General features: G+C 35.0%; 1 protein-coding gene across 8 annotated transcripts in view; it reads left to right on the top strand.

Annotated features, from left to right (window-relative positions):
• The window catches only part of KANSL1L (KAT8 regulatory NSL complex subunit 1 like), a 135,955-nt gene extending 115,322 nt beyond the window's left edge, over nt 1-20,633 (top strand). For 7 of the 8 annotated variants that reach the window (XM_059168160.1, XM_059168165.1, XM_059168166.1 and 4 more), the window contains 9 exons: nt 367-474; nt 9,125-9,253; nt 10,839-10,913; nt 11,998-12,116; nt 12,882-13,006; nt 14,934-14,985; nt 16,232-16,344; nt 17,964-18,132; nt 18,984-20,633. In XM_059168160.1, coding sequence (XP_059024143.1) covers nt 367-474; nt 9,125-9,253; nt 10,839-10,913; nt 11,998-12,116; nt 12,882-13,006; nt 14,934-14,985; nt 16,232-16,344; nt 17,964-18,132; nt 18,984-19,214 — 1,121 coding nt within the window. In that variant the 3' untranslated portion in view covers nt 19,215-20,633. The remainder of the gene's footprint in view (nt 1-366; nt 475-9,124; nt 9,254-10,838; nt 10,914-11,997; nt 12,117-12,881; nt 13,007-14,933; nt 14,986-16,231; nt 16,345-17,963; nt 18,133-18,983) is intronic. The other variant, XM_059168167.1, reaches the window with a different exon arrangement.
• Nucleotides 20,634-20,839: the final 206 nt, after the last annotated feature.

Below are 20,839 nucleotides of genomic sequence, written 5' to 3' on the forward strand. Positions count from 1 at the left end.
GGTGGAATGGACTTAGAGTGAGCCAAGTCTGGCTGTATGTTTTACTCAGGACCTTTGGATACATTTGTTTTATCTGGGAATAGTACTTAATACTTATAATTTTGATCATCTTATCTTTTATTTTGGTTTATGAACTTAGTCATCATTAGAGTTTTTATTTAGTGTATATAATCAATGATTTCCAAAATACTGCTGTCTGTATGCTTGGAGGAAGTATTTTGCCACTTCTGATAGCACATTTCGAGTTTTTGCTTATTTTTCTAAGTGTATGTGCTACTTAGAGAAAGAAAGCAATCTTAATATTAGAATCCATATAAAATGGTATTCACTAAAAGTACCTTTTTTTTTTTTACTTTGTTTTTCCAGATGTGCCTCTTCATTTTCACTTTGAAACATTGTTTAAAAAGACTGAAATAAAAGGAGATCTTGCTGAAAATAAATTTGTAGGAGACTGTGTCATATCTCCATCACCTGGTATGTCATTTACAAATCTTGTACTTTATATGTTTTTACATCTTTCAGATACTTACTGTTTTTGCTTTCTAAGGAAATAAAATTTAACAAAGGAACAAAATGTAAATCCTTAATTTTTAATATTCACTTTTTACAAATCACACACATACTCACACAAATAGAAAATACATAGGAGTGATCTTAATAAGAAATATGATACTTACTGAATGAAAATTATGAAATATTATTAATAAATATAAAAGGAAATCTACACATGGAGAATACAGCATTCCTAGATGATGGGAATTAATAAGGATATCAGTTCTTCCTGTTGGTATATATGATTAATGCAATGTAACTTGAAGTTTTAATAGAATTTGGTTAACTTAACAAACTACGTGTAAAGCCCACTGGGAAAGATAAATAGGAAAATACAAAAGTAACTGCTGGAAAAAGTATTAAGAGAATCTATCCTAACCACATATGGAAACATAACAAAAATCTGTAATAGCATAGATTTTGTATGCATTTAAGGAAGTAAATCCATGAAGCAGACTATATAGCTTATGCTTTATTATATAAGGGAAGAATTATAAATCAATGAGAACATGGAGAATTATTCAATAAATAGTAAGTCTTTGGGGGGAAATTTTGTTACATAATTGTTTCCTACCATATATCAGAATGAATTCTAGTTCATTTCATATTCTAGTTCATTTCATATCTAGAAATAAAACACTAACATTACAAAATAAAACTAGAAGAATTATAATGAAACAGTTATGAGTATTATGAATGGGGGCAGGGACATTGTGCTTGGAAACAATCAGAAGGAAGAAAAACATCAACATGTTTTGACTATCTACAAAGCGAAAATCTTAACATCAAAAAAGCCATATAAACTAAGAAAAATTACTTCCAGATGAATAATCATCTACCTCAAAATAATTACCTCAAAAACTTAAGAGTCAATTCAGTGCCTGTTAGAATTGGAGTTGTGAAAGTAGATTTGAAAATAAATTTACAAAAATCAGCTTTTATAAATACCAGTAATAACCAGTTAGAACATGTAAAGGAATTTTACTAGACACATTAATTGAAAATATAAAGTATCTAGGATTAATTAAACTTAATAAGGACCTACACGAAGAAAACTTAAAAAGTTTACTGAGGAACACAAGAATATGTACCTATAGAGAGAAATAACCCTGTTCTTATCAGAAGACAGTATTGTGTGAGGCACCTGGGTGGCTTAGTTAAGTATCCAGCTCTTGATCTCAGGGTCAGGAGTTCAGGCCCCACGTTAGGCTCCGAACCTAGCATAGAACACACTTCTTAAAAAAAAAAAAAAAGGACAGTATTGGAGCTTAAGATGTTATTTTTTTCCCCCAGTTTATAACATTCATTAGAATCATAGAGGTATTCTTTTTTTTTTAAGATTTTATTTATTTGTCAGCAAGAGAGCACAAGCAGGGGGAATAACAGGCAGAGGGAGAAGCAGGCTTCTTGCTGAGCAAGGAATCCAGTGTGCGACTGGATCCCAGGATCCCAGGACTCAGGGATCATGTCCTGAGACGAAGGCATATGCTTAACTGACTGAGCCATCCAGACATCCCAGTATTCTTCTTTTCTATTGGAACAAAGTTATTCTAAAGTTTATCTGGGAGAAAAAAATGTTGACTAGCTAATAAAATTTTTTAAAGAAAAGGAAGTGCCAGGTAACAATAAGGAAGTAAAAAGGAAGTGCCAGGTAACAAAATTATAAAGCTATAAGCAGTATTTTATTGTGGTGTTGATGGAAGCCAGATCAAGAAAACTAAATAGCCTAGAGACAGACCCATCTGGCCACTATATGATAAAAAGGAGGTTTTTCCTATCACTGTGGGAAGGATGGCCTCATCAATAAATAATAACAATAATTCTTATGAAGCATTCCTTAAACGCCACTACTGGTTGAAGGGCTTTATATCTGTTGGTTGCTTTAATTTGTACAATCCTGTAAAGTGAGTATTATTATTATTTTCCTTGACTAATTTTTGTATTATCATTATTTTCCTTGACTAATTCTCCCAAAGTCACTATGCAAAGGTTTGAATAGTGATATGGTCAGAATTCAAGTCCAAGCACTCTGGTTCAGAGTCCATGTTTTAAACAACTAATAAGTTTGTTCTAAAATCAGTGGATTAAACAATGACTTTTTGGGGGAAAAAAAAAAAGCTACCTCATAATGCACATTAATGTTCGTCCATCTTCAATTTATTTTAAATACATTCCAGATGGATTAAAGAGTTAAATTTTAAAGTCCTGACTTAAAAGAATTAGAAGAAAAAAAAGATGTACTTGATGGTGATAATGAAAATCATAATCATAAGTAACATTTACTGAGTGCTTATGTGTAGATACTCTGCTAAATATTTACTATTTTTTCCGATTATATTAAGACATTTAAACATTATAATAATTCTGACAAGATGTATGTAGTGAAATCAGGACCCTCAAATATTAGGTAGCATTAATAATACAAACCTTTTGGGAAGTACCATGAAGTTAATTACAATGCCTTTAAATTATGTATTTTTAAAATAAGCTCACTGAGGAAAAAATAACAGTTTACTTGTGCAAATGTTTACTAAACTGTTAGCCCTGAATTTTGACCGAGTAAATTCATTTTCTGGTAACCTAGCCTAATGGCAAATACAAAACCACCTTTATGTACAAATCTATTCATTTTACTATTATTTGTGTTAATGAACAATTGGAAATAAGGTAAAGAGTGTAACTAAGATATGGTTAACCAACACAGTGCAATGTGTACCTTTTAAAAATACCTTTAAAGTTCATGTAAAGGTAGAAACATCAACGAATGTCAAGTAACAGAAGAGGACAGAAGTGTTTTACTTTTATGTATGGTACAATTATAACCACGTAGAAATGTTCATTCTTCAGTAAACCAAATGGCATGTGTGGGTCTTTTGGAGATCCTGATTTGAACAACTCAGCTGTACACATTCACACAATTTTTGAGATCATGAAATTTGAACACGCATGGCTGTTGGATATTAATGAAGTTTGTTAGATGTAATAATACATGTGGTTACATAACACACACACACTCTTTATGTTTGTTAGAAATTTAAACTCACATATCTGTTGTTGGGATTTGCTTTAAAATAGGCTAGCAAAAAAAAAAGTTGGGGATGGTCACCAGTGTGTAATCACTGATGATGAATGATAGGTACAGGGGAGTTCGTTCATCTCTTCATTTGTGTTCATTGAAATTTCTTCACAGTAAAAAGTTTTTAAAAAATTGAAAGCACTAAGGTCAAGGAACAATTGTCTATGCTTAGGGAAAAAAAGACCAAAGAAATACAGGAAAATATAGGTTTATGTTCAGATACTTTTTCATGATACAATTCTACTACTTGAAATTTATACTGAGGTTAATTTTAGAAAAAGAAAAAAATGTGTGCATGAAGGTGATTAGTTTAAGAATGACCATAATAGAAATACCATGATGATAACAACTAGCTCTAACAGCTAGAGGATAAATGATATTATCTCTAACCAGAAGAATGTTAGGTAACCATCTGAAAAAATAACAATGGGTGAATTAATAAAATTTGAGAAGTATAATTGTACACGTATTTAAATGAAATTACATTTGAAATGTGAATATGAATTATATGCATTTGTATGACTGAATGAAATATACAAAAATGAAATTATATGCTGTTAGATAAGTGAGATTAGATGGTTTTATTATTTCAAATGTTATTTTCTAAAATTAAAAAAAAAGGGCAGTGTAAATGTGTTAGGCACAGAAATAATAGTAACATATCAATGATGTAATGACATGGTAGTAATGGGGAATTAAGAGCTAGGAATAGAAGACATTTGAGATGAATGGTGCAATATTATTAGGTGAATCAGTGAAGTATATTGTATTTATCCCAATCTCTCCTCCCTTATTTTCTTTCCCGACCACTCCCAACTCAAATTAAGCATTAGATTTCATCCTATGTAAGGCATGTCTGAAATACTGGTCATCATTATTTGTTGTTAGTGATTTCTGTAGAATTAAATAAAACTCTAGAGCTCAACATTTATCAACCATTTACTCTGTGCCAGGCAGACTGACGAATCAAAAGATGAATCACAGAGACTCAAAGAAATTATAATGTATTAAGAGGAAGCAGACACACAAGTAACTATTAAAATGATGTGGGCACAGATATGATAAAAAAATTTCTAAAAAGAAGAGGGAGAGTGTAACTCACTGCCTAGGGGAAGACAAGGGGAAGGAAGCGGGTAAGGGTGATGGGGAGGGGGCAAGAGGAACTCAGAAAGATGGTGATGCCAACTGCAGCTTTAAGTACTTGGAATTTAGAAGAAGAGTAAAGTGTTCCAGATCATTCATTCTCAAACTTTTATGTGCAAACAAATTACTTGAGGGATGTTGTTAGAATGCAGTTTTTGCTTCAGTAAGTCTGGAAAGGGGTCTGATTCTGCATTTCTAACAAGTCCTAAGTTGTTCAAATGCTGTTGGCCCATATTGGTTTTAAAATGGAAACAAATGTGATTTGTCATGGAGACAAAAAACGGTGTGGTGTTCAAGTGTATACAAAATGCCTGGTACTATATGGTAAATTGTATGAAGGGAAGTAGATGGATGTCTGTGTGCCTTCCACATAGCTTTTATTTATCCTCTGTTATCCAGAAGAATTTCAAGAATGTACAGCTGACTTCAGATAACAAGTAGGGAAAATAAAAATTGTAGTGGGTTGAAGAGTAAACTGTTAGTTGCCAATCCTGAGGAAATACCAGGCAAAGCCAGTTAAGGGCCTGTACTCATCAAAATATGCAGCCATGAAAGACAAGACAGTGGAACTGTTGCAGATATAAGAAAACTTTGGACACATGACAACTAAATGCAGAATGAACAGAATTTTCTATAAAGAACATTATAGGAATAATTGGTGAAATTTAAATGAGTCCATGGTTAATGGTATTAATTTGATTGACAGTTGTGTGGCCATGTAAGAAAATGCCCTTGTTTTTGAAAAATACACATCAACAAATTTAGAAGGAAATTGTATATCAGCAACGTAATCTCATTGGAGTTCAGAAAGATAAAGTAAATATAAATTTAACATTTGTGGAATTTGAATAAAGGGTATATGGACTACTTTTTACTATTGCAAGCTTTCTGTTAGTCTGAAATTATGTCAAAATGGAGTTTATATTTTAGAGTGGACAGAGAACAGTGGCACCACAACCCACACAAGCCAGACCTAGGGCTCAAGCTTCTCTACCTACACTTCCTGATACCTAAACCCACTGTCAATATAATCTTACTCATTTGTCTCAAACACGGCCTGCTGCATTTCTACCACTTTCACAGTCCAGTCTAATGATCCCTCATCTATACTGCTGAAACAGCCTGATCAGTTTTTTCCCTCCAGTCCCTGTAGCTAGTGATCTTTGGAAAATGTAAATCTACTTATAACACTGTTTCCTCACCTCCACTCCTTAAAATGTCTGACAGAGGGAATATTATAGGAGACCCCTAAAACCCTACTTAGGACAACCCCTACCTGTTCATGGTTCTTTCTCATTATACTTCCTTACTCTATACTACTTGCTGTTCCATTGCCCAATTTATTTGTTGTTTTGGGCCTTTGTACGTACCATTCTCTCTTCCTTTCCTTTGCCATCAGTGATTTCTGTTCATATTTGAAATCTTGTCACTTTGCCTGGGTACTTCTCCTAGAGCTCGCTTACTGTTTCATACTCCCATTAACTTCTTTAAATAGTACTTCTCTTTTCTGTTATGCATTAGTTATAGTTTTTGAGATGCTTATAAACTTCATTAGTAACAAGGATCATCACTGTTTTTGCTCACCAGTGTCCCAAGGGTATAATACAGTGCCTGGCATGTAATCAGCTCTCTATAAAGTTACTGAATGAATAAATCAAAGGGAAGAAAGGGAAGGCAGGAAATTGAGATACTAGGTCAAGGTGTGTTTTAGGATAGAATCCAGATTTTGGAGAGCAAGAACTGAAAGGCTAAGAGGGTTGTAAGTAGGTGAAGAGCATGTGCAGTCTGATTTTGAATTGTCCTGTATTTCCTACTGTTTCAAGAGTCCACCGCAACCTTATGATACTAAGGAAAAAGTCGTATAAAGAAGACTCAAGTAAAATTAAGTAAAAAGTGCCACCTTAGGAAAGGCTGAAGTTTCTTCAAAAAGGTGAATTTGGTTCTAGAAAATACGGAAGATGGTAAATTGCTTTTAGAAGGGTGAATTGACTGGTATTTGTTTTAAAATACTCCAGAAATGTTCCCATTAAAACAGAGAGCATTACTGGGACACCTGCATGTATTAGGCATATTAATTATTTTAAAACCTCTCACAATTCTAGTTACACCTTTCTAGAAATGAGTTTGAAATTATGCCTGCCAATTCATTTGGTTTTATATTTAACATCTTTCTCTGCATTCTTTTCAGTGGTAAGAAATCTTGGGGGCCATCTAGAGTCCTGCCATTTTCCCTGAGCTCTTTAATTTTTTTTTTTTTTTTTTTTTCTTTTAAGATTTGAGAGAGGCAAAGAGAAAGGGATGTCCCAAGCAGACTCTGCACTGATCTCACAATCAGGAATGGAGCCAAAACTGAGTTGGGCACTCAACCAACTGAAGCCACCCAGGCACCCCTCCCTCCCTGAGCTCCTTAAAGTCACTGTTGTTTTCCATCGCTTAGTTTTGCTTTGTCAATTTGATCCTCATGACTTTGCAGTAATCTTTTTAATCCCTTTTCTGTTAACTTTTAGGGTATCCTTGTTGTGAAGTGATGCATGATTAGGATTTTTTTCTTCCCCACTTGACACTCAAATGAGTTCTTAAAATCTTAATGGAAAAATTTTTGTCTATCGTTTCTTCAACTTTGCCTCATTGTTATGTTGCCCCATTTCATCCTTTTCTCCCCCCATATTTTCTACCACTCTTTTCCTTCACTTGTACAGTTCCTCTGCCAACCCACTGACTGTCATGTTCAGCCATGTCCATTCTATTACTCAGACCAGGTAGTTATGGTTGTTTTTAAATTTGAGCAATTATATTTTCCATCTCTGAGGTCTCTCTTAAGGAACCTTTTGCCTATTTCTTTTGGCAATGTTGTTTTTAAAAGACTTGTTTGTATTCTGTGAATCCATTCACGGTTTCTGGGTGGTTATTTGTTTGTACTTCATTTTTTATGGTGCTGTGCAGACTTCTGGAGTTTTGTTTTCTCACCTTTAAAGTTGATATTCACTATTAATACTTTCTGCCACTGTTATTTATGAGATCCTTTTCATAGATGGCACAGAAATTTGCACTCGGTAGTATTTTCAGAAGCAGTTAGGGATGGGCAGGACATATTTCAAAGTGAGGCACTGGGCATTGCTTTCTCTCTCTCCCCATCCATTTCTCTGCCCAAGACAGAAACCAAGATTTTGTTACCTATTAAGGCAAATAATCTCAAGGAGTGTGGCTGAGGAGTTGGCATGTGTAGTTACCCTATCAGATAACTATCCATCTAGGTAATTGTCCTGCACCACTTCCCTTTCCTCCAGGTCTAGAGCACCTCTGATGATCCTATTTTTGTGGCAGCACTTTCCCACATGCTTTTTTGCACTGCTCTTCAAATTCCGTATGATGTCTTTCAGAGATTCCACACAAATTCTGCTTTACTTACAAGTTCCCTTTTGTGGCTTGCTAATGGGGATGTATATATGCAGATCTAGACATGTCTATGTATAAATTTCTATTATTTATAGACTGCTTTGTCATCTTGAAATCAGAATCCCAGTTATTGTTAGTAGGCCATCCGTCCCCACCCCCCACCCCAGTGTTGGTGAGATTTGGCACTTCAGCCTGCATTTCTTTTTCATCTCTAAACCCTTCAAAAATGAAGCCAATTTGGTTATTAAGCCAGCACTGGAAATACGGGGTTCAGATAGGCAATAATAATAAAACTACATTTATTGAATACTTAACATGTCAGATATCCTTCTAATGACTATTACAGGGATTAACTCATTTAACCCTCATTAAGCCCATGACAGCTGTTCTAACTCCTATTTTACAGATAAGGCAACTGAGGCACAGAGCTATTATATTAAGTGACATAAAAGTTTGAGAATACCAGTGCTTTTAAAAAGTGAAAGAATGGTGCTGGGTACTGTCAGTTTGATGAAATCTGGTTCTTGCTCAAGAGGCCCCTATTTATTGTGATTTTGTAGAATCTTTATCCTGAATTACTTCCAGATTTAAGGGGGAGGGGGAGCTAATTAGGGGTTCAGATATATATTCAGATTATATTCAGCCAAGATTTACAGACTGGAACCAACCAAAGATTCTGTAATTGAGAAGACTTTGGAAAAGGTCACCTTTCCTTTTCATCCACTTCAAGTAATGGAGCAACTATAGGAAATTGGATACTTCTTGAAGATGTTTTTAAGGAACCTTATTATTGGTATTTTCAGTTTAGGAACATTCCATTTTGATATATAAGTCTCTCTCTCTCGTTATATTTATTTTGAACTGGTGAATTAATGTTCTGCAATGTTTTAAGTAAAAACATTAACATGTTCATTATGTGTTAAGGAAAAGTTCACATTTCCTTTCTATTTGTTTTAGTACATAATACTTCTCTGAATCAATGGAGAAATGGATATTCTCCTACTTGCAAGCCTCAAATAAGGTCAGAATCTTCTGCACAGTTGTTCCAGGGAAGAAAGAAGAGACACTTGAGTGAAACAGCATTAGGTAGGTTAAAATGAAGACATATGCACTAGTATTAAAAACTGAAAATAAATTATCTTCAAAGAACCTCTGCTTCATGGAAATTTATAATCCAGAATAGTCCCTATTATACAAAATATCCATGGTCCTATGAATGCTAAACAACATATTCATGTAGTCAATTCAGAATTATTTGTGGACTGGGCATCCATCTACTTAATGACAGGGATTTCCTTCCTATATTCCCTAACTTGGGTTATCTTCTCCTGACTGTCCTGCTAGACAGAACTTAAGCCAGCATCATGTTCTGGAGTCAAAATATGTCAGTAGAGTTGCCTTACAACCATATCTAGTACTTACATGGATGTCATGTTCACTGTCTGTTCACTGAAGCTCCCTTAGGAACCTATAGTTCCAAGATGACCAACAGGTATCTTTGAAACTAGAACTCTTCTAGTAATACAAAGTGGGGTTTGTTGGAGGGATTTAGGACTATCAGTTTCCAGAGTTATTGCAAATAATGATTAAAAAATAAAACTTACCAGAAAATATACATTTTAAATGGCAACATATTTACACGTTGTTCCTGTTCATTGTTCCAATAGACAGAACACTATATACATTAGTCAAGTGTTCCCCAGATGTAGTATGTCAGTATACCGAATATTTAGAAACTACATTCAAGATGTACTGGACTGTAATTATACTTAATGGATTTAACATATTTATCACTAATATCTCTAGAACTGCCACCGTATCAGCCCATGTCACCACCTGATAATCACTAACAGATAAGCTAGTATGGTGCAAAATTAAACTCCTAGACGCAAGCAGAGATTGCATTGTGCTTTTTAGTGCCATAATCTTAGAGACAACCAAGACACCTTAGCTTTTGAAGAACTTACATACATGTACAGATCTTCCTCTCTTGACTTAGGACATGGTGACATTCCAATAAGCCCATGATAACTTGAAAATACCTTGAGTCAAAAAAGTATTTAATAACACTAACCTACCACAAGGCTTATTTTAAAATAAAGCACAGGGGGCTCCTGGGTGGCTCAGTGGGTTAAAGCCTCTGCCTTCAGCACAGGTCATGGAATTGATCCCAGGGTCCTGGAATTGAGCCCCACATCGGGCTCTCTGCTCAGCGCGGAGCCTGCTTCCTTCCTCCTCTCTTCTCTCTCTGCCTGCCTCTCTGCCTACTTGTGATCTCTGCCTATCAAATAAATAAATAGAATCTTTAAAAAAAAAAAAAAATATATATATATATATATATATAAAATAAATAAAATAAAGCACTGAAGGGCACCTGGGTGTTTCAGTTGGCTAAGCAGCTGCCTTTAGCTCAGGTCCTCATTGGGATTGAGCCCCGCATTGGGGCTCCCTGCTTGGTGGAGAGTCGCTTCTCCCTCACCCTCTCCCTGTCACTCTGCCTACTTGTGCTATTTCTGTCATATAAATAAAATAAAAAATAACAGTAATGTGTTGAATATCCCATGTTAATTTATTGACTACTGTACTGAAACAGTATGACTTGTTGTATGGGTAGAGAATGGTTGCAAGTGTACTGATTATTTATCTTCATGATCACATGGCTGACTGGAAGTTGTGGCTTGTTGCTGCTGCCCAGCAGAAGTATCCTGTTGCATAATGCTAGCCCAGAAAAAGGTCAAAATTCAAGGTATGATTTCGACTAGACGCCCTGTCACTTTTGGACCATCATAAAATTGAAAAATCCTAAGCTGAACCATTGTAAACTGAGGGCTGTATATGTATCAACACACAGAAGATACTTGTCTCTCTTAATAAAACCCACTATGAATTCACATTACCTAAGATATAAAATGTTTCACTTGAATTGATCTAACTTCAAGTTTGATGGAAATACAGGAAGAGAAATAGTAAGATGCTATACTACAAGAGCTAACTAGATAACTCCCTAATATGCAGAACACCTTAACAAATGTCGTGAAAAACAAACTCTTCCAGACTGCAAGAAACCTAAAAGACAATAACCAATTTCAGTATATGGATCCTGATTTGAAGAATCTACTAACCATAAAGGACAGTTTTTAGCAACTAGAGAAATGTAAATATGGACTGGGTATTAGATTTTACACTACATAGGAAAATGCTTTTTAAGTTCAGAAGTAAAATAAGGGTGGTAAAGTGAATAAATAAATACATATTCACAAATAGGGGATCAAAATAAATGGAAAAAGGAAACATGGAAGAAACAGAAAATACCAAGAATAGCCACAAAGTTCTAATCAATATCCTGAGCGAAAAAGAGAAATTCCATCTATAAAATAAGGACAGTATAAATGAGTGACAGACCAAGAACTTTCAGTAGAAAAAGTCTCAAGTAGAATGGTCTGAAGATCAAGTTAAGGATATCTCCCAGAAATCAGAACAAAAAGTCAAAGATAAAAGAAAATGAGAAAGTAGAGAAAAGTAAGGGCTAAGTCTTTGGAGGTTAACTTCTAAATAATAAGCATTTCAGAAAACATGAACAGAATAAAGAGAAGGGATGAGATTTTTAAAAATGAGATGTACTGGATAAAAACTTGCCAGGGCCCCTGAAAGTGGAAATAATTGTGACAGAACTGTGGGTAAGATTTCTTTTTCATTTCCTTAAATTTCTGATACATAAATTTTAAAAAAGAAAATCAAACATAAGGAATTATGTTACCTAAGCAGGAAAGTAATTTTAATACCTATTTAATGTTAATGTATAACATTATCCATGGTTCTTTCCATGTCAGGAGAAAGAACCAGATTTGAAGAATTCGCTTTTCAACGCACAGAACCAGGATCCCATAGCAATTTTACTGCTGTTACTAATGTCAATGTTATATCAAGAACCCAGAATTCATCATCACAAGTAGGTTTTTTTGCATATTGAACTCTAAAACTGCTTTATAGACTTAAAACCGGCTGATAAACTAGAATATTTTGTTAATCTGTAAACAACAGCCTTACTTTGCTAGCACATATTGGCTTATTTAGGAATATCTTATTAGGTAACGATAAATTTGATTAAACTTTTTTTTTAAACTAGTGAGCTAATTACTCAGTAATCCTTGATTATGGCATTTTATTTTCTTGTGTGAAAAACTATTATTAACTGTTCCTACTCCTTACCATGAAGCTTAGTAAAAATCCAGCACTCATATTGTTCTTATGCTTTTATCATCTGGTCAGAGAACACAGGTTAAAAGGCAAAAGGATTTACAAAAAACTGTAAAGCTCAAGGACCAGGAACACATACATGAAAATTATAAAAATGATCTTTGCTAAGTTAACACACCAAGTATTCTCACAGTCTTTCCTAATAAGGAAGTGTGTTTGTTAAACGGTCATTTTCTTGATATTTAGGGGACTTTATGGTAACCTTCTTTGATAAGAACTTTGAAACTTAAGGTATTCGTATTTTTATGATCTTATAAATAAGTTTATATGTATGCAGACACAAATGTACACTGCATACCTGACAGAAGGAACTGTGTTGTTTTATACAAGATAGGCAGTGTTCTTGTTTTTGTTAACATTTTATACTCAGGCCTATCATAACATATTTATCGAACACTTATAGTATGCCTCATGAGAAGAGGGCGTCTTATAAAACTACTGTGACCCTACTTTACAGAATACTGCACGACGGAGACTGAGAAGTGAGAGCTCTTACGACATAGATAATATTGTGATTCCCATGTCATTAGTTGCCCCAGCTAAGTTAGAGAAACTCCAATACAAGGAAATACTTACTCCAAGGTATGTATACTTACATCTTTCTATTTTCTTTCTTCCTTTTCTTGAATAAACTTAAATTTTCAGACTGAAGTTAAAATTTTAATTAATTAAAGGAAGATGCTCCTCTCTCCCTTCTTCCACTTGTAAAACCATGGAGGGAAAATGGTGAAAAAAACCTTTATATTACTCATGCTGAAAAAAAAGTGCCATATATTATCACTTTGTCAATTTTTATGAAGAACTAGGAATTCCTAAGACTGACTCTGCACTCTTAAGTCTTTTATATAGTAATATTTAGTTATTATATATATATATATATATATATAAAAAATATGACACAAAAAGGTACTTTAGGGATGTAAATAAGTATAACAAGAAGTAATCCTTGATCTTTAAAATGGAGTTTTGCACAAGATTGCAAAAGCGTTCAAAGAAAGTAACTACCTTTGCAAGGAATATTCACATTATAAGACGGTAAGACTTGTCAAAACAACAAAAATTATGATTTTGAGGTATTGTTGCCAAGTCAGCAACAGATTAGTAGGAAGATCTGGGAAGACGTCATGAAGAATAGTTTATTCACACAGGGAAACCGCAAAAAGGTACACAGACAAGTGTGCAAGGCTAAACGGGAGATAGATTTTGTGTAGCGTGATGAAGTTATGGCTAGAAAAGAAATCAGTACCAGATTATAGAGGTCCCAGAATGCCACACACAGATCTGCTTCCTACTGGCACTGAAGTTAGTCAGTTTTTTTTTTTTTTTTTTAAAGATTTTATTTATTTATTTGACAGAGAGAAATCACAAGTAGCTGGAGAGGCAGGCAGAGAGAGAGAGGAGGAAGCAGGCTCCCTGCTGAGCAGCGAGCCCGATGCGGGACTAGATCCCAGGACCCTGAGATCATGACCTGAGCCGAAGGCAGCGGCTTAACCCACTGAGCCACCCAGGCGCCCATCAGTTGTTTTTTTTAAGCAACAATAAAAGTAGTTTTTTAAGAACGTGAATTTGGCAGCAGGAAGTAGAAGAGGTTGAAAACAGAGATAAAAGCTCACTGACAACTACAGTAATTCCTACCATCTCTATTCTAGCTGATTTTCAAATTTCCTTATCCCTAATTACTTTGAGGTACTAAGAGCTCTTAAGAGGTGCCTGGGTGGCTCAGTTGGTAAAGGGACTGCTTTCAGCTCAGGTTATGATCCTGCAGTCCCGGGATCAAGTCCTGCATTGGACTCCCTGCTGGGCAGGCAATCTGCTTCTCCCTCTGCCCCTGCCCCTTCTCATGCTCTCTTTCTCTCTCTCAAATAAAGAAAATCTTTTTAAAAATTTTTAAAAAGCTCTTAATACTGTACAAGGTATATGAGAAATCCTACAGAGAATCTGTTGAGACCTTCTACATAAAAGAAGTAACATTTGTGGTTATGATGTTCTGCAGCAATGATGTTTTTCAATGTACTTTGGAAGGCTGGAGCTGGCTGGTTGGGTTGGTTGGTTAAATACAAAGGAATTCTGTGGTTCAGTAGTTAAACCTGAGAGACCATGACGGGTGTCTTCACACAAATTGGCAAATGCTCAAATCAGAGCTCTCTTCCCCCCAACCTCCCCAACCCACATACTCCATACTCCAACCCCCCCCCCCCAACTGTCCTCCCGCCTCCCTGCCAAGCCACTGTAGCACCAGCTACTGACTGAATTCAAAATTGGTACATTCTTAGGTATAGAATGCAGCTATGCAGAAGAGACCGTTTACTCTAAGGCCAAAAGTCTCACCTTCTCATCTTTTTTTTCATAACACAAATTGTTCTCTTTAAAAAGAAAAAGTATGAAAATACAACCATTTGAATTAATGGAAGCCCCGAGAAAAGAAAACATTACTTCATTGGCTGTGCTTAGAGAATATAATTGCTACTCTTAGCTAACAAAAGCTGAAATTGGTTTGTATCTTCAACAGCTGGAGGATGGCTGTTCTTCAGCCTTTGGAAGAATACCATGTAGGTGAAGAGGTAAGTTTCCTTTCACTTATGGATAATTGCACTTTATATATTATGAAGCCTGCTTAAATTTGGTATTTGAGGAACTAAAGTGAAATATATAAGCTCCTTAACATATACTGATTTTAACATATACTGATATTTTTTCACTTATGAAAACAAAATTCTTCATTAAGGATATTAGTTTCATAAGGAAAACGTTTTTGAGCAAATTTGCAAAGACAATTTATGAAGAAATGTAGTAAAAACACAAATCATTTGCTTACATAAATTGCTGAAATACTGAATTTACATAAATATCTATATTCATTCCCAGTATTAGTCATATTTTCCTGCATGAAGAGATATAGTCTTAATATTTAAGCCTACAATACCACATTCAAAACGTTGGGAGCAAACGGCTTTTGATTTTGGAAACCTTTGGACTTGAGAAAGTAATGTGAACATGATAGATACATCACATAAGACATAGAGGGAGTTTAGAATAGATTGTTTCTCAGAAAATAGTTCTAGAATTTGGCCAGATCAGGCTATGTCACCGAATGAATTAGGAACACTTACTGTTTCAGAGTTCAAGAACTGCAGGAAAGGGACGGAGAGCCTGTATGGGTAAAACTTCCATTAAGACAAGAACAATTTCATGGAAAAATACCAAATAACTAGACTAATTTGAAGGTGATATTCTGCAGTAGCAATATAATATAAGGCATTTTCTGTCATAATCTTTCTAGGCCCACGGACTCTGTTTTACAACCTCCAATAATAACTTTTTAATGCCCTCCCTCCTTTAACGTGCTCTTCCCTAGTTTAAAAGGAGCCTAGCCAGGAAACCCAGATTCTTAAACTACTGTCACTGAAGTCTTAGAATTCCAGATAAATCATTAGTTAAATGAATTTTCTTTCCTCAGTTTTACTTTTCTTTGCTATTAACATTCCTAGAACAGTATATTCCATAAAGAGCAATCAATATAAACCTTTGAATGAATTAAGCATTAAGAATTTTTTAACGCAAAGCACTGTGAACCTATCTGTAATCTAGATAAGTCTACAAAATGACAGATTAGGGAAAAAGTTCTCAAAGAAAAAACAAAAAGTTAACTCCCTCTATTTTGGAATTTGACACTCATAACACTTGTTCTCTGAATTTAGATTTACTTTATAATTTTCTTCCTACTTTGTTCTCTTGATGAGGAATTGACACCTGTTCTCATATTTCAAAATGTTTCTGATAAAAGAAAAACTTTATTTCTAATTCCAGGTAGAAGATCTTTCTGATGAAGTCTTCTCCCTAAGACACAAAAAATATGAAGAGAGAGAGCAAGCCAGATGGTCACTATGGGAACAAAGCAAGTGGCATAGGAGAAACAGCAGGCAGGTGTTATCAATTTACAACCCCAAACCATGAAATCCATGTAGAATCAACAAAAATTCTGCATGACTAATAAGAGATACCTCTAAAAATGAAGAATAACATCCGTTATTTTTTACTAGAAGCAAAACACGGCATTTACTGAGTACATTTAAAATATATTTGGCTAATTACAGTGATGAGATGCATTTCTATATTTTCCTCCACTATTTCCTCATGTTTATTGTTAACCTGAGGAATAGATTTAACTCCTCAAATAATGTGGAAATCCTCCCTAGATAAAGTAGGTCATTTCAGTATACTCTAACAGCAGACCTAACACTAGGGATTAGAATCTGGGTGATCTAGTTTAACATAATAACCACTTAAAAAACACGTTCTTAAAAAAGTTTTCTCAAGAAACATATCTAGTCTAAAAAGCAGATGGTCTAAAATACTTTGAAAATATGACTTTGGGGGGAAAGAAAACCCTAAAAACATAATTAGTAATTATATATTTGAGAAAGTCCATGGTATTTTATATTTACATTTGATTGTGTTTTAATATAGCCAAAACACACAGAGCAAGATCATGTTCAAGTCTGGTAGTCCACTAAATTTAGTGTGGGACTCATTTACTTAGTGCAGGTGACCCCTGAACACAGGTTTGAACTTTATGAACTATATGGGTCCACTTATACATGGACTTTTTATAGTACAGTCCTATAAATGTGTAACATTTCCTTTTTTCTAGCTTACTTTACTGTAAGAATATAGTATATAATAAATATAACATACAAAATATGTGAATTGCTTGTTTACATTATCGGTAAGGCTTCCTGGAGAAGAGTAGTAGGCTATTAGTAGTTACATTTGGGGAGAATCAAAAGTTACATGCAATTTTTGACTGCATAGCAGGTTTGGTGCTAACCCCTGTGTTATTCAAGGGTCAGCTGTATTTTTCTTTGCCTTTTTTTTTTTTTTTTCTTTTTAAAGACTTTATTTTTAAGTAATCTCCCCAAACCCAACTAGGGGCTACAACTCACAACCCGGAGATCAAGAGTCACAAGCTAGACCGATTGAGCTAGGCACCCCTCAGCTGTTGTTTTTAAAACACATTTCTCTGTTTAGGTCTCAAAATACTAGATTTGTATTAGATCCTTATTCTAAGAGCTGTTTTCACACACACACACACACACACACACACACACACACACACACATGAGACTCAGTTCTCAACTTTCTCCACATTCCAAAGATACAACTTTCTGGAAGTAAAGAGGAAAATGTGAATCAAGTCCTACAGGGATGACATTGTAACAGAGAATTCTCTGGGAACTCAGCAAGACTGTAGAAGTCAAGTAATTCTCCATTCTCATTTAAAAACAAAATAATAACAACAAACCCCAAACTCAAACCCACTACTACAATTTGGCAAATTCATAGAGTATTATTTCTAAGATGCTGTTTAAGTCTTTGAGGTAACATCAGCACGATCAGGAGGTGAATTTTTAAAAATCTTCTGAGCAGGACTGTTTAAAGAAAAGCTACGAAATTCAATTGATTTAGTAACACCTTGGGGTTGTTCATAAAATGTTAAGACCTGAAGAAGTAACAAATATTTTCTTGATTTTCTTGCTAGAGCCTACAGTAAAAATGTGGAAGGACAGGACTTGCTTTTGAAAGAATACCCTAGTGACTTCAGTGGCGGCCAGCACTGTGCTGCTGGAAGTCCTGCTGAGCTCTCTTCAGAGAGCCAGGATCTTGGTGCACAGGGCTCACCTTCGTTAAATGAAAGTCAAGAAATCAAGGTAAGTGGAATATATACAACTAGTTAAACCTCCTTTTAAATGCCTTTTAATTTTTTAAAAGGCTGTGTGTGTAGAAAGTGCTTGTTGCAAATTATTATGTAAGAAATCAGAGGGTATGTATTCAAGTGTTCTAGTTCCGTCACTAATACATACTTTATCTTTTCCTTAAAGTGTAAGTATCTAATTTCACATACTCACTTCTCTGAAGCGAGAATTCTATCCAAGCTTCACTACAAAACCAACCTATTAGAGAGAGCAGCACCTTGTCTGTGACACAGTAAATGCTAGCTGCTATTTCTCTTCTTTTTCTAAGAGATTTTTACCTGTCTCCCCATAGATCCAGTTCTTACCTCACAGGGAGTGTTTTTCTAACACAGCATCTATATGTTTTTGCACCGTTCTTCATAAGGAGGTATTGGAAAAGAACAAGATCTAGAATGGAGATCAGAAACTATAGAAACTAATCGGCAAGCCGTAGAAAGTTTGGGGAAGGTAGAGTCAATAAGGTGTCTGTAATAATTATGGGCCAAAAATGAAGACATGAAAGTAGGAAATCAAAACACACTTGAAAGGGGCTTTCTGAACATACTCCGATGCTGAAAATGAAAACTGATGCCCAACAACAGTGTCTCCTCTTTGTGGAAGGGCACAGTGAAAACCTAATTCCCAAAGGTCTTTAAGCAATTCCCAGTAACGACCCATTTGAGTTGCTAGATATTCAGGTCGAAATGAGTTTGCATTTATGCGCTAAAGAACAAAACAGGAATTACAAAATTGACATTTAAGGATTATTTGATACGTGAATTTAAACAAATCAGTTGAAACTTAACTGAAAATGTTCTCTCTCTCAGTCTTTGTGGTGGGAACGACGGACTTTTCCGCTGAAGGGCGAAGACACAGAAGCCTTACTATGCCAGGATGAAAAGAAGGATCACAGTGAAAGTTTGAGCCCAGCCTCCCATGGTGAAATCTTCTGTCCCAGTGCCCCAGAGAACAGTCACCATCCAAAAAGGCAGGCAGACGAAATGGAAGAGTACAAACCTTTCGGTCTAGGACTTACTCATATTAAAAAAAATAGGTGACAGGGAACAGGTTTAAAAAAGTATGTACGTGAATGGAAAACAGGGGGAAAAAAAAAAGCCCTGCTTTCCATCCCCCACCCCTTCAGTCACAGTTCCAGAGTAAGAGCATGTACTGCATGTATTAATCTTTGATGCTGTTATAAAACAGGCAAGGTAGGTCTTTTTCCTTCTTGAACCACAGGAATAACTAGCTTTTCACCTACAAGACAAGTGCTAGTCTTTTGTGTTTATGATGCAAATCACAAGCACCAAAAAATTAACTGCTGCAATCTGTTGTTAAATCACATTACTGGGTAAATGACTTTTCAAAGACTTTTATGTGTGTGTGTGTGTACACACACACATACATATACACCTGTGCATCAAACGACAACTCTTTCCTGTACATTTCTATGTAATTTCTAGGGTGATTCATTAAAATTACTTCAGAAATATATTATACACATATGTGTGTATAGCGTATACATACCTATATACACAATCATTTTTAAAAACACTCGCAGTGACCACTCCACTTGAAAATGCATGTATGAACTACCCCATGAAATGTAAGCTGTACCCTAAACAAAGCACAGGCTCCAGTGATAATAGGTATCTAAAAGTCTTGGCTATGGGGAGATAATTTTTTAAAAAACACGTTTAACCAATAGAAGTTATTTATGGAAATTTCTATACAAGATAACACAATATGCCTTTATCTAAAATCACTGTTATCTGTTAGACTAAGGGTTACTTTCCATTCGCTCCTAACAGATGAAGGAAGACAAAGTAGAGTTAAATATTGGTCTCTTTGAAAACCTGAATTTTATCTATTTTATGTATCTCATGGAGAGAAGACACCAACTTAAAATAAGCAACAGGAAAGTCCTATCAGTATATAACAGTATAAAAAACTGTTGTATTTCTAGTTAATTTGGTTATTCCTTACTCTAGCTCACTCAATTCAAATAAGCATCTATTCTTACTTGTATCTTAGAGTGAGAAAATTTTTCAAAGGATACGCTTCAATACTGAATACAGGAGGGTACATTAAGGAAAGTTCCTTTTGAAGCTAACACATAACTTTCTCTATGTAAAAGCTGAGGCAATTTCTCTCATATTAAAAAAAAGGTTATTCAAGTTATACTACCCATAGAACTGACAATCCTGGCCATCTGGCCTAGTCGGGGGGGGGGGGGGGGGATTTGACACTAAGTTTTTTTGTTAGGGATTGGAAATTATACTAGTCCCTTTAAGGAAGGAAAAAAATGCAAATTCAATACTGACAAATTTTTGCTGTAGTTTTACTGTACATTTATTTTTAAAAAAGGAAACAAAAGCCAGACAAACCCAAGTTGTCTAGGCAAATAAGCTCAAATCTTTGTCATGTCCGACATTATAATCTTCTATGTAAGTTTTTTAATTAAAGTTATTTCTATATGCCTCGTGTGGTCTGATTTGATTAAACGCCACCTATTCACGGCACAAACCTTTCCTAAGTCAAAATAAAAGGACAAATTTTTATCTTGTAGGATAGAAAACACCAAGGAAGCTCTCATGTGGAAGCGTTCATGTTCTCATTTTTCAAACCTTATTTCTTAAAACTCAGTAGCCTAAAGAAATTTAATGACACTAGTTTACTGTTT

The sequence above is a fragment of the Mustela lutreola genome, chromosome 3 (assembly GCF_030435805.1).
Source record: "Mustela lutreola isolate mMusLut2 chromosome 3, mMusLut2.pri, whole genome shotgun sequence".
NCBI lineage: Eukaryota > Metazoa > Chordata > Mammalia > Carnivora > Mustelidae > Mustela > Mustela lutreola.